We start from the raw sequence: 14,532 nt of genomic DNA, 5'->3' as shown, positions 1-14,532 counted from the left end.
TCTGTCCCAATTACCCTGCTCCTTGCACCATACAGTTATAGTAATGCTCTTGAATGAAACGGCGGCCTGATGGGATTTATCACTAAATCGCTCGCAGTAATAGTGACTAATCAACAATGTTTAAAGCCTAAATGCAATCAGTAGCAATCAATTCTAGATTATTCACTTGAATTTAAAAATTTCTGTCTGTTTGATTCTTTAGTCAAAGAAAAGAGAGGCTGCATACTGTAAAAGTATGTTGTTCTACTTTTTCCTCACATGTGTCTGTAGCATTCGTAGTATTTGACTGTATTCACAAGGAAATGCACATTACTGTGTAAAACTTCCTCACAATTTATTACTGAATAGCTATATACAGGATCAAGAAACCCTTGTGCTACCAGCCTAAACAAGTGGTTGGGAAGTGTAAGTGGTTTCTAAATGGTATCGGGCGGATAGATTTAGCCTTTGTGCGCTCTTACATACCAACTACAAGATGTGTTTATCAGTGTACACATATTTTTTACATCCGTGCTGATGGTGTCTTTTCATCTTGTGCTTATGTGTGTGTGTTTGTAGTTCTTTGGCCAGACGTTGGTTCTTGTCTGCCGCTCAAACTCGAGAGTTGATACTCCCCAAAGGTCTAACTGTTGATCTGGTCACAGTAGCTATTTTCGCCTACTCATCTTCCTCCTGCACCTCCTCCTCTTCCTCCTCCCTCAATCTTCCTCATGCTCTTTCAACTTCAAACATTCAGGTGGGGTGGGCTGGTAGTGGGGTTTCTCTCGCAACACATACCGAGTGCAAATCCATGTATTTTTTCTTTTTTTCATCTGCCTCTTTATGCCTTTCCAGCCAAGTTTCCACTATGCTGAGAACTCTTTCATATTCAAATTTGCTTTATTGGCACAACAGGAGAGAAACCCGTGTTGTTGAAAAAAAGTACGTAAGTTACAGACTAATATTTTTTTTCATATATAGTTTTTATATGTCTGCGTCTGTCTTCCACCCGGCTTCTCCGTGTCCTTATCCTCCTCTTCGGTTCAAACCGAATCAGCATTTCACCCCTCCCTCCTGCGTCTGTCACAATTGTTCTTGTCATCAATCCATTCTTTCTCCAACCCTGCCTTGTTCTTCTCTTTCCACTTCTCCTGTCCATCCCCCATCTTCCTCTCCATCACTCTCTCATTTTCCCATTTTGTTTTACATTTCATGCATTTAGCTCACACTCTCATCGAAAGAGACAGCCTCCATTCTTTCTTCTCTCTCTGTCTTTCTCCCACACGTCTCACCCATCCTACCATCTGTTTCTGAATATTCTTTCCAGCTCCCTAATTATCCATCCTAACAACAGCTGATCTGGGTTCAGTGACCACAGGCTTCCCTTGATCAAGCCGTCCCCACTGATCTGAGAGCGTCAATTGAACCTGGATCAGTGCGCCAACTACGAAACGCTTGATAAACGCACATCCCTGTCTGTTTTATCTACTTTGCCATCCTTCCCACTGCCTTTTGCTGCCTCTAAATTCACTTGTCCTTCTCACCCTACTTTAAGATTTCAAAAATAGTAATTTAGAGGCAGCGGCATGAATGTATGCAAAATCAATGGAAAGAAGCAAGCTGAGGCAGATGAACTAAACTTTGCCCAAGGTGGTGCAAACTGAAGCAAGGAAGCATTAGTTCCAGTTGAAACTTGAGAGAGAAATGTTCCCAACGGTGTAGCAGCTTCAAGCAACATGCCAACGAAATCCTCCCATGTAGTTTTTACAGAAGTGAAAAATGTCCACTGGGGATTTCTTGCAAATAACACTGACCGATGACACATCCTAAGACCCTAGCGAAGCCATGGCTTCAGCTGGGAGCCCGGTCCAAAAGGATTAAAAAGGAAGCACATCAGAATGAAGTATAACAATAAAGCACAGAATATTTTCTCAACTTTCTTCACCTTTATAGAAAAAAAAAAAAGTCAAGACGATCATTATCATAATAGCTGTCACTGTCAGCCTGCTGCTTTTGAATGTCTGCATGCTATCATTAACTTGCTCAATTTTCTAAGTCAAAAGATCAGATTCATGCAAAGTAAAGTGAGATTATTTTCCCCTGATGTCCATTTATGTCCCACAGTGTTTTGACTGGACAGCTAGTTGATACAGTTTTTTCTTTTTATCTTCTTTTTATAAGGGTGAGAATTCCTCACATGGTTTGTTATTACTAAGGAAAAGGTTTTGGATACAGGCTTTTTTGCATGCCTTCAAAAACATCAATACCATAGATTTACCCTTGACGAGGTTTCCTGTGAAGTGAAGTTGTCAAAGTCTATGGGGAAACCAACTGTAATGCTCACGTGTTCTCTGACCTCAGTAAACTCTTTCCTGCAGGGATTAAGGTTTCATTTGCTATATTCACAACCAACTACAACAACAACGCACCATGTTAATTTGTAAATAATGGTCCCAAACTAATGTCTCACTGATGTATTTGAATCTGCAGCCTGTAAAGAGACAACATTTCACCACTGGACAAACCTGTTACAAGTTTTGTCCAAAGATGAACAATGCTACAGTCACACTAGGGAAAACAGAGTTTGCAGATCGTGAAACAACTAAAATTACTACAACTGTGCACAATGAACTTGCAGTCTCATTGATTTTGAAAAGTGTTGCTTCAAAAATGGGTGACCATGTCAGCGACAACTTGCACTCTGTTGACGTCCTCAAAGTCACTTTGGTGCATTAAGTGATAAAATGGCAACTAGATGGAGTCTGTCAGTCTGCTGTAATTCATAAAAATGTATATTCGAAGAAGAAATTCTGAAATTCCTGCACAAATAATAACATCAACGCTGCAGAAAAGCAATCTAACTGCAAAATACAGAACTGCTCAGCAGCCCTGCCTTTACAAAAGACTATAACCAGAATAAAGCCAGTTGGCAAACACTTAGATCTACAAGAGAAGTTGTGCTGATTGGTGCAGACTCAAATTGACTGCAACATCTTGGCAATGTGTCTGCATTTATAAATTAGTTTGCAGTTATTTGCAAACCCTCGGCAATCTGTCTGCGAGCGATGACGGTCAGTCTGGGTGAGACCACGGCTGCTTGGATACAGGCTGCTCGACCCGTGCAATCACCTTGTGATTAAAAGTTGTTGCCTAGAGGCAGACGATGCTGCACGCTCAACCTCTGGGCAACCAGGCAGTCACTACAGCTACTTGCATAATTACCAGACAGCCAACACTTTTTCCGAGTTATAAGGTTCTATTTTTACTCTGGTATGACTAAGACAATGACTTCAGAGTGATTTTGAGAATGACAAGAACATAATATAAAACAATTTTTATATGAGGTTTTAGAGGCATTATTTATTTTACTTTGAGCAAAGCAAAGTCTGAAGTGATTGTCTTTTTTCTACGCTACAATAACCAGCTGCTGGCTTCATTTTTAGTATTCTAGAACAGATCCTCTAATCATCAAATAAGTGAGGACCCTATTTACATAAATGCCAAACAATTCCTTAAAGGGGGGCTCTGCTCTTTTATAGTGAAGGTAGGCATTAAACTGTAGAAGAACAAAAGGAAAAACACACTTGCACTAATGATGTGTTGGTGAAATATTACATTATAAAGATGAGATGTTCACAGTCACAACTCTCAGTTTCAGCTTTTTATTTATAATTCTATGAATCAGGGTTCAGTGCAAGCTGAGGAAGGTCGTAAGTGGCAAAATGTCACTTTATTGATTTAAAAATAAGGGAGAAAAAAAATAATCCAAGGAAAAGAAAAGATAAAAAATAAACAAATACAGTAGCAGCATATGTATGCCTGCACTGCTTTATGTGTGATTTATTCAACTTAATTTTATTTCTGAGGGTGAGTGGCAAAAGGCCAATTTTCGAATCACACAGTGAATTTCTTCATATATTTACTTCATTAACCTGAAAAATATGACTGTATATTTGACTTTGAATTCCCTGTGTGCCTTTCTCTTTCTTCTCCTCGTGCTTATCTGCCAGTATAGCTGATTATTTTAAGGACACGCGGAAAAATAAGAGTTCAAATAATACAGAGAGAAACTGTATAAAAAGCCATCTTTCAAGTGCTGGATTTCAAAAGCATCTCCTGCAGTCTTTCGGTCCTGTGATGGTTGTTGTTAATACATTCTCGAGAGAGCCTTCCAAGACACCAGGAAAACTCTGACTGATGTGATGTGGATCAATAGTTTTTCAGAAAATGTCAAAAAAACATCTCATGCGCTGCATTTGGAGTACCGCCTCGCGCTGTGTTGTGAGCACTCATTGTCAGTTTGTCTCCATCTGTGAGAGGCTGAGTGGGGAGCTCATGCAATCAATTTCAATAATTCTGTGCTCGTTTCACTTAAGATTGCTTAACACTGTAAACTTTAAAAGTGCTTAGTATGCGTTTATAATTAAATGATGTACAAGTTACAGTCAAATTCACCACAGTTAAAGTCTTCCTACTACACACCCTCCGAAAAGGCACAAGCCCTTCCTGTCCACTATGGTTTGTAAATCACCAGAGAGCCATTACCTTGTTAAATTGCACCGAGGCAGATGATAGCTGTCTGATGTCTGCTCATATGCTTTTATGGAAAGGAAGGAAGGAAGCCACATCACAAATAAATAAATTTATAGATGGACTGAGAGCGTATACACAACTTTCAGGTAAGGAAATGTGCCTGCAAAATCTTAAACTGAGTATTTATGCTGCAGGCCTCTTTTTATTATTCTACGCTGTAAAGCATATGAGGGCTAACTACGCTGCAAACATGGTGCCGTAAAGCTGAATGGAATAAAGACATCTTAAAATATCATAGCCATCCTCTCTATTTTAAAAATAGAGCAAATAGTAAGTGTGCGATGCGGTGGAGACGCGGCTGGAAAGACCTGACCTAGTTCCACATACCTGTTAGTCTACGCAGTTTTAACACTTTTGTCAATCATACAACACAGTTTAGTATGACTCGGCTGTTTTTTTCTCCTTACAGAGTTTATTTTTTTAATCGCAACCAACCAAACAAACTACCCCTATTAATCCTTCTTTCATAGGCTGAAGGTTAATCATTGTGTAGCACGTAAATATAAAGTGTCTAATTTGTTCTGTTGTCATATAATCCTTTCAAGATGGAGGGAACCAATCTTCATATTTTTGGAGACGTCACGCAATATGCATTTCAGAGTTTGTGCTTAATGTTTGAAGTCGTTCTGAGATGCTATTTAATTTTACTTCTGTGGGAATGTACTGCTCTGTCCTACTGCTATTTAGTCTGTTAAGACATTTCTGAAGCACAATGTGTATAACACTGTTTTTTTTGTTACAAGAGAAAGTCATGAGCAAATGTAGAAATGCATTAAGATCATTTCACATTTTAAGCTTGTGCTTAATATAACTGTCTAGCTAGTTAAACGCTAATTGGCGCATAACATAATTGAATTTCTCTCATAAAAATACAACTTATGGTGAAACAAAGTGGAAAAGTGCCTCAAGTGAAATGTAGAAGCAGCACATTCCCGTTTCTGTTTTTCTCTGCTTGACAGTATAGACAGTGAAAATTGTTGCTTTTGGACTGCAGTTTAAATAAAGCAATGAATAAAAAGATGTTTATGTGATTAAATCCGTGTCATGATAATTCAATGAAATCCCACAAGAACTGAACAAAAAGAAATAAATTAAAAGTCAATCTAAAAAAAAAAAAAGTGAATGGCAAGATGAGCTCAAAGGCAGAGCGTTCAATCACATTATGCAAGAGTGATGTTTGATTACGCTCTTGCCTGCTTTTAATGAGGGGATTTCTTCATGTGGGCACTTTCTTCTGTTTCGCTGGATCATTTCTGCAGTTTCAGTTCCAACACTGATTAATACAGCACTACATTCCCACTGGACTATGGAGGTCAATGGGTCAGCAGTGCAACAAGTTATAATGCTTAATGCCTTTTCCTTCGCAACTTCTTCCATAGCTTGGAACTGGATATCATATCACATTTTATTTTATTAGCAGTAATGTTAGGGTCCTTCTAACCTAAGACAAATAAGGAAGAAGAGTCTGTTCTTATATTATGACTGCTAGTTACAAAACCTAGAGGGAAATGCAAAATAAATTTGACTCCTTTATATTGCATTTCCTGTCTATTAAACTGTCTATCCTATTGCATTGGGGCAACTGAGACATAGACTTGTCACACCTGCTCCTGTTAGGTGTTTGCATCAGAAGTAAAACTGGAAGAAAAAATGAACCAAAACCACAAAACTGAGCCGACAAACCGGAGAAAGTCACCGCAGGAGAGAAGTCTGTATCAGGGGAAACAAGGAGGCAATATTATAATCAAACTCTCACTCTTGTATAATTTTATTGAAAGTTCTGCCTCTGAGCTCATTTTTATTCACTTTAAAATTATTTTTTTCTGAATTTGGGGGGATTTTGCTCATTTACTGCAACATTTATTTAATCCCAAGGATGTCACAGTGTACTGTGGGAAAACGATGCCAGGTCCCCCAGAGGTTAGGGTTTCACAATAAAGTATGAAAAATTATTATCAGGATGCTCACAGGTTTGTCTCTTTTCTGACAGAATACACAAGTCACTCAGCCTCATCTTGCCTTCCGGTGGTCTTGCTAACTATATTGTAGCAAGCTCACCCACAGCTGGGAGTTCAGACAACCAAACAACTATGTCAAGCACGCTAAAACAAAGTTTCACAACTATTTTTTTTTTAAACTTAGTGACTCTATCTAAAGCTACTGTAAGAAATGACTAAGAGACCTTTCACAGATGTACTGAAATGATTCTACTTAAGGGTTGTTTTTGATAAAATAACAAACTGAAAGTTCTCATACAGAAGCAACTTTCTGTGAATATTTAACTCCCTCATGTCCATCATTTGGTCTCAGTATCTCTGCCCCCCTCCTTTCCCCTGGCTTGTCTCCTGACAGTTCAGCATTAATGTATGAACCCATCTGTTTTCATGCCTTCCTAGCTGGCTAATCTCTTCTATTAGCAGCAAAAGGTCTTTTTTTCACTCATCCATCCATCCATTCACTTGCACATGTTCCCTCCAGGGTGTATGTGAGTCCTTAAAAGGGTCTTAAAATAAATGATCTCAAATTAAAGCCTTAAATGTATCAAAATATCCTATGTTGGCTACATTTATCAGATCATTTATTTATGCCATGCATTGACAGGCTCCTTTGCACTAAATGTGCACGCTTGGATTAATGCAGGACAGGATTAGCTGTAAAAAGCATTTTTTTTGTAATTGTATCTGCTTTAATAAACACAACTGGGCTTTATGTCCCTCAACAATTAATTTCCTGTTTTGCTTCATCTTTATCTGGTCTGTTATAGCTGCAGAACTCTCATTAGCTCTGCTCCACTGGAACCAGACTGGTTTCCTCAGTTTTGTTCTTTTACTCTATTTTTTAACGTGTTCTCTTTCAATTCACTTCCATGAAGCTTTAAAAAGGATTTGTATTTCTTTTTTTTTTTAAATGTGCCCCTTTTCTCTGTTCCCTTCTCTGTGTCACTGCCTCTCTGTATCACCTCTCATCTGTGAAAGCAGGATCAAATTTAACTGATATCAATGGTTTTGGCTAAGTGATTAATGATAAAAGTCAGCTTGAGCTTTCAATCTACCATGGAGAATTGGATTGAATTGATGTGACCCTGTGATAATGCCAACAACGTCAACATTTCATATATCACAGCATGGGCTTAGATGTTTCATTTTTCATATTACTTGTGAATAAAAATGTATTTATAAATTGAATTCCAGGTCTCTTTCCAAGTTACTTTCCCTGTATCATTTTTATAAACCCAATTCTGCTCTCTCTATAGTGTCACATCTACCACTCTGCCCTCATACCCTCCGTTCATTTTTGCATCACATCTCTCTTTATCTCCTCCCCTCCTGTTCTTCTCCTTGCTTTAATGATGGTGAAACTGTCATGTATGCATCAACGGCAAGGTTTTCATTTTAATAGGGATACCTGTTTAAAGAAAAACAAGCATCTGTCATTCCATCTTTGATTATTCCCTTTTCTCCTTTGCCATCTCAGATTTTGTCACAGAACAGTTTCGTCAGTTCCACAGTCTGCTGTGTGGTGGCTATCTCTGTAAGGAGTTGTCACTCATCATTTGCTTCGTCCTTTCTTGTGCGTCTTCTTTTATCGCTCACCATGCTGTTCGCTCATCCCTCACTCCCTCCCGCTACAAAGCCTGCTGCATGCTGTGCTATGTTGAAACATGATGGTGAGAAGTTCTGATTCCTCTCATTCCCCGTTCTCGTCTCCTTTTCTTTTCTCCCCCTCTGATTTTTTTTTCAATCGTATCTCTAATTTTTTCCGCTTTTTTATTCCTGTTCTGATATGCCCTTCTTTTTTCTCCTCACTCTCATCCATCTATGTCTTGCTGTCTCAGTTCTGAAGTGCACTGCCTGCGCTTTACTGTCTGGGCCAACCGCAGAGATGACTTGCTGCCTCATTTCTATCTATCATGTCCAAACTGGACAACTGAGGAATTTTAAGTCACTCTTTTCCCGCTCTCATACTGCACTTTTTTAGAGCCAACCATCCTTTCATTTAACCTTTTTAATCTGACTTTGACTTTTTTCTTTCTTGGCTCGACAATTACAGTGAACTACCAAGACAATTTGGGGCGGGAATGGTAATGTGTGGAGGGCGTTAACTGAAAGAGGAAGAACATTTTCACAAATTACTGTTATAACTAAACACTGAAAGCTTTTGACACTTTTTTTGAAATATATATGGTGCTGTACAAAAGTGTTGAGCAAGGCTTTCTTGTCATTTTGGAGGAATGGGACTAGGAATGAGTATAATCAGAGGGCAGCTCAGGTTAGTGGCTGTCAAGGAGTCGTTGATAAGGAAGAGAAGCAGGGAGAAAATGCTGCGGTATGCTCAGTTACACAAAAACTGGCCTGAAAATGATTTCTATTATTCTATTATTCAGTGATGAATCCCAATTTGAAATTTCTGGTTTGAATCATACTATGGAAGAGGGCAGATTCTCATTGTTTTTATTTTCCACTATACTACATCACTGTTTCACTTAAATCTCATAAGCTTTGTTTCCAGCTGTTTCCAGTAAAAGCTTTACTGCTACCTGCTTAAAACTAATGACAGAAAACGGCAGGTGATACCACATAAAACAGTGCAAGCATTTATCCTAAGCATACTAAAATGGCGTTATAAGAAATTCAAATGACTAGACATGGGAGGTGAAATCATACATTTCAACAACTACCGAAAAAAAAAAAGTCTCCTCTCATTTGAATTCTTGCAATCCGTCCTTCAAGGCCATTTCCTTGTGCATCTTGGACATGCTTTTCTGCTTTTCAATGCTTCCATCACAGTAATAGCATCTGCTTAAAGTCAAAATGCTCTCTCATCTTCTTTCTCTTTCCTCTTAGACAACCGTTGTCTTCTATTTACTATCCAGTCTCCCTTCAGCCTCGTCATTATCGTCATTATCTGTAATCTTACTCTGTCAATACCTCCGTAGCTTTATCTTTTTATATCATTACTGTAAAAAAGACAAGAACCTGACGTTACCTTCCTTCTTCCCCCCCATCTGCTTCACTTTAAAGAAAAGACATGGTCGAAGATTTCTCAACTCCCGTCACACCTTCCACCCCTCCAGCACCACCATTCACCCAGATCTGGTTCTTAACTCAGCTTTTTAACCCACTACAATGGGTTGCTTCTCCCCTTCCACCACCACCTCCTTCTCCAATACTCGTCTCAATTCCCTACCAAGTAGGGGTTCGATCTGTAAGTGTTGTATCACTGCAGAGAAGAGCCTCACTTTCTGTCTTCAATCTCTACACTGTGGTTGAAGCTCCGTCTGGAGTAAAGACTCGCTGCGCTCTCAATTTGCCCTTCCCCACCTCTGTTCCCCATTCTCTCGCGCCTCTCTCTGTTTTCCAAATTGTTTGTTTCAAAAAGTCTGGCCCTTTGCAGTGAAAACTTCTCAGCCTGTAGCCATCTATACTCTCGCAATTCTCAACTCCATCTCTCAATTACTTGACTTCCACTGTTAAGCGTGTATTACTGCATATGGGAGGCTTTCTAGCACTCTCGTCTGGCTCGTTTGTAATTCCCCAACTATCCTATCACTCCTTCCATCTGTACCACTCTCTCCTTTTTTCACTCCCAAGTGCCAAGCCTGCTCTGTGATGCTGGACTACAGAAAATGGACAAACTACAAGAAAGTTTCAGAGATTTTTTTTTTAAATGTATTTGTCTTTAACCACCACTTTGGCAGTATTTTTTGTCATAATGTCAAATAAAGAAAAAGCAATTTTTTTTCTCACAATCATAGCCTATTAATGTCACTCCAACTAGCTGCTGGGCATGCTCCTTTTCACTCCTCATGATGTTTTGAGCCATGGGTTTGAGCACAGTCAACAGGCATGATTAGAGCCAAAAATCCATATTTAATGTCAGTCCTTATTTACAGTGTCATTTTTTTAACCCCACCAGCAGCACCTCTTTTTTTTTCCCTTTTCAAATGTGAGGTCTGTTGTGTGATATTTTTTTTTTGACCACTGTATCATTGAGTGGGAAGTCTCTCTTTTCAAAATGTCAATAAAAGCCAGCCTGGCACAAAAGCTAGTTCGCCCATCAAGTTGCACAAAATGGGTTATTAAAAAACTGTGACAGATTTTCTTAAAAACAGTTTGAATTTTTCGCTAAGATGCACTTTAGCCCCCCAGAAGTTTGTTTATGTCGTCAGTTTTCATTTGTTGCACTAACTGAGCGCTTTTGGCACTGTGCAATATTAGAAAAATATGTTGCTTGCCATCTCGGTCTCCTAATGTCGTTGAGGCTTTTCTCGAACAAAGCACTTGACCCTGTTTATATGAAGTAATTATGGTGCCTCATTCAACAACATTGCAGCAGGAGACATCTTTATTGCACACCCATCCTCCAAAAATTCCATTCAAACAGAATTAATATTCTTCAGAAAATATATTGGAAGCATATACCTTTAAAAAAATCTAAATAGACTCTATTTACATCTAGTTATGATACTTCATGCATCCTTGATACATGAGATAGTGTGCAATATGCAAATGCATCCAAGACATATTCAAGAGGGAGTGAAATCCTATTGTTTAATTCACTTTTAGGGGTCATTTTAGTGAAGCAAGCTGCTGAAAAATCATAAGTGCAGCCATCTGTCCAAGGCATATCCATAATTTTTACGCCTTCCAATTGTTACTATAGCTGGGGTGTTTTTTTTTTCAACATGCTAGGTTGTGACTTTGCCTGCAGTTGTCTTTTCTCAAATGTACAGCAGCCAGTCAGTTTCACAGCCATCCTCACTCTCTCTCCATCCGTTTGCTTTAGGTGAGGGAGCTGCCTGAGTAGAGCGAGCCGGAGGCAGGACACATGACGCCCACTCATTTGCTGTGAATTCACCAGAGAATTAACTGTGCTATTCTCACATGAGCACAATCAGACATCACATTGTACTACAGAGTGGGAAGGTTAAAGACCGTTTAATGTCTGTTCTCACGTACATCTCTGATGGGTAATACAGAGAAAAGTGCAGAACTGAACTTCTTGACATCACTCTGTGTTAGAAAGCATCATTAAAGTAGCCTTTACATGGGTTCCCTTGCAATAACACACATCACAGCTAAAGTGAAAATAGCCATTGTTTTTCCAAGTTTTTTGATCCTTTAACAGTTCAGGGGCTTAATGATCTGTGTGTGCGTGTGCGTGAGACAACTTGTGTATGTGTGTCTTCGTCTTTAAGCAATTACTTTGCTTGAGGGACAGAATGAGTAGCGCGAGGAAAAGCTGGAGCCACGATGACTACTCAAGCTCAAAACTAGTAATCTAAGCCTTGGAGCAACGTGGCGGATGACACTACTTCACCATTTATATCCTTATAGTTCACAAATACAATTCATTTGTGACACTAGCAGTTTGTGAGCAGTTGTTAGCTGTTAATTCTGTTTGCTTGTCTGCTATAGCGACAATCAGAAAGTGCACAAATTCTTCTTTTTTCCTTTTCTCAATTACACCTACTTGTGACACAAACAGGGGTGCACTGAGCTTTTAAACCCCATCCATTCATTTTCTTATCTCCTTATCCAGGTTTGGATAAGAAGCTAAGGATCCTCCTGTGGGGAGCTGGAGCCTATCCCAGCTGTCATTGGGTTAAAGGCAGGGTACAGCCAGGACATGAGCTTTAAAATGCTTCACCAAACTGTGACTTTTGTTTTAGGGTTGTGGTCTCACACTAAAACAAAATTTATGTCACAGCTGTGTAAGCCCTGTGCATTCCATCAGTCCCCATAACAAATCATGAAATAGGAATGGACTGGGGTGAGAAGTGGCCTCAAATAGTGTCCTGGATGTCTTACAGGAGTGGTTAATACAAGAAAGAAGAAAAAGAATACATACATATATATATTTAGTTTTATCTAAGGTGTTTTTTCATCTGACCCAGAAGTCTGACTCGATCTCAGTTTTACAGCCTTCTTTCTAACAATGATATTAAAAAATGGAAAACTGATACAGGATGTTGAAAGTTCACGTTTTTTTGTTTTGTTTTGTTTTTTTCAGATTGTACCAAGGAAGGGAAAATTTTATGTGTTTTTGTTTTTTATATGTTATTATGCAATGGGTCTTTACTGGGCCAACATAGATATATATATATGTGTGGCTGATGTACTAACATCAATTTGACACCCATGATCCCCATATAGTGTCCACTGGGGTAAGTCCAGGTGTCCAACATATGTTATTATCACAATATATTATTGCCAACCCCGTATCACAGAAAAATGTGTAATAGACATGCCGGTCCACCGTGTCCATTCCACACTTTGTTTCTTCTAAGTGTGAAATGGACACGCATGTAGAAGTTGCAGTAAGCTGGAGTACCAGCAGAGGGAGATGTTTTATTTTAAGCCAACAAGAATACGAGCGTTTAAACAGACATTTTTAGCACATTTACATGTATATACATATTAACCACCTAGCTTCATGATTTCTGGTGATTAAGGACCCTGAAACCTACTTCATACCTTCCTTGGTCACTAGCGACTTTTTGGCTTTAAATATATTATCTCCCCTTGCTGTTACGGCAACTTCTGCATGCCAAACGGCGTGTCTATTGCACGCTTTGCCATGATTTCAGGTTTGAATTGCACAAAAAGCTATGGATAAACTAATAGGTTGTTTAGTACTTTTTACATACTAATTTTCTCTAAATAACCATCAGTGCAAAAAATCTGCTGCCTTATGGGAGGGAAAAAAACCCGCTTCTTTTGGCTTCGACAGCTGGACAGGGGATGTTAAAAGCCCTCAGCCTGAAAGTCATCTGTCAGGAAAAGCTGGCTAAAGCTAACACGGTGCAAGCTAAAGAGGCACTTAGAAACTAAACATCCTTCTGAGAGAACCTTGGCTTTTTTAAAAAGAGCACTGGATAGAAACCAGAGGCAGCAAGACTTTTATATGAAAGTATCTGAAATTCAGGTGTCAGGCTGAGACCAGATGCTGCAAGTGAGGTGACAAAAATCAAACCAAATAAGAACTGGTGACTATTTTGTGTCACATTTTGAGGATTAAGGTGCGCACTGAAATGTTGGTCTGCCCTTTGGTGTGACTTGAGCACAAGTGGTTTGAAAAGCACTGATCCAAAGCACATTTGGCAAAGTAAATTAGCAGAATTTGTACATATTCTGTAATTAGCTCCTAATGATACTCCATCCCTGACTTCCTCTCACCTCTCTTCTCTCCAAAGTACAGGGTCTGCTGTGCAGTGTTGGACCACTGCAGTGAGGAATTGTCGCTCTCTGCCACCCGACAGGTCAATGTCACCGTACCCCCCACGGGCACCGTCTCATCGGAGGTCATTGGCTGCAAGGGGTCGTCTTCTAGGTAACAGGAGAGAGGGAAGAAAAAAATCACGAGACTGAGTGATATAAATGCATCATAAGTCAATGAGATGCAGTGCTCATATGAAAACACAGGCAAAAATAGTAGCACACACAAACACACAAATCAGATAAACCCACAAAGTGCATTACCCGCCTCGATCTCACTCTTTCTCTCTATCTCCCCCCGCCCATCTCTTTCTCTGCTTGTCAGATTATCTATATATCTCTATCTGTCTTTCTGAATGCTCAGACACAATACGCACACACACCGACACACAGACAAGCTGTCAGAGGGACAAAAAAGTAGACAAATGGCTATCTACTTGTATGTCTGCGAGGCCAGTGTAAGAGCAATGAGTCAGTTGCAGCCCTGGCATCCAGGGACCATGCGACCTGAGGGACCAGCAAAGATGAAGCGACTACAGCAGACAGTGGCTCTCGACGGGTCAAAGCAACAACAAGAGCGCTGTCTCATACCTCTAATGGCATTCTAACTCTCCTTTGTCAATATCTGTGTCAGTTTTTAACTCCATGCATATGCATCGGCTGGTCCAGAGGAAGCTCAAACAGGACAGGCATTATGGAAATGAGCAGGTCAGAGGAAAAGGAGAATGAGAATATAAATGAC

The 14,532-nt window shown here is 39.5% G+C and overlaps 1 protein-coding gene across 4 annotated transcripts in view; it reads right to left on the bottom strand.

Annotated features, from left to right (window-relative positions):
- cadm3 (cell adhesion molecule 3) overlaps positions 1-14,532 on the bottom strand; it is a 115,254-nt gene that overhangs the window by 60,934 nt on the left and 39,788 nt on the right. For all 4 annotated transcript variants that reach the window (XM_086271495.1, XM_086271497.1, XM_086271498.1 and 1 more), the window contains exon 3: positions 13,752-13,901. In XM_086271495.1, coding sequence (XP_086127621.1) covers positions 13,752-13,901 — 150 coding nt within the window. The remainder of the gene's footprint in view (positions 1-13,751; positions 13,902-14,532) is intronic.

The sequence above is a fragment of the Aulonocara sp. 'chitande type north' Nkhata Bay genome, linkage group LG18 (assembly GCF_057382095.1).
Source record: "Aulonocara sp. 'chitande type north' Nkhata Bay isolate Kocher_YH1m ecotype deep benthic linkage group LG18, A_spYH_male_GT1.1, whole genome shotgun sequence".
In the NCBI taxonomy this organism is placed as follows: Eukaryota; Metazoa; Chordata; class Actinopteri; order Cichliformes; family Cichlidae; genus Aulonocara; species Aulonocara sp. 'chitande type north' Nkhata Bay.
Note: the sequence above shows the minus strand (reverse complement) of the source record. Positions and strands in the feature narration are given on the sequence as shown.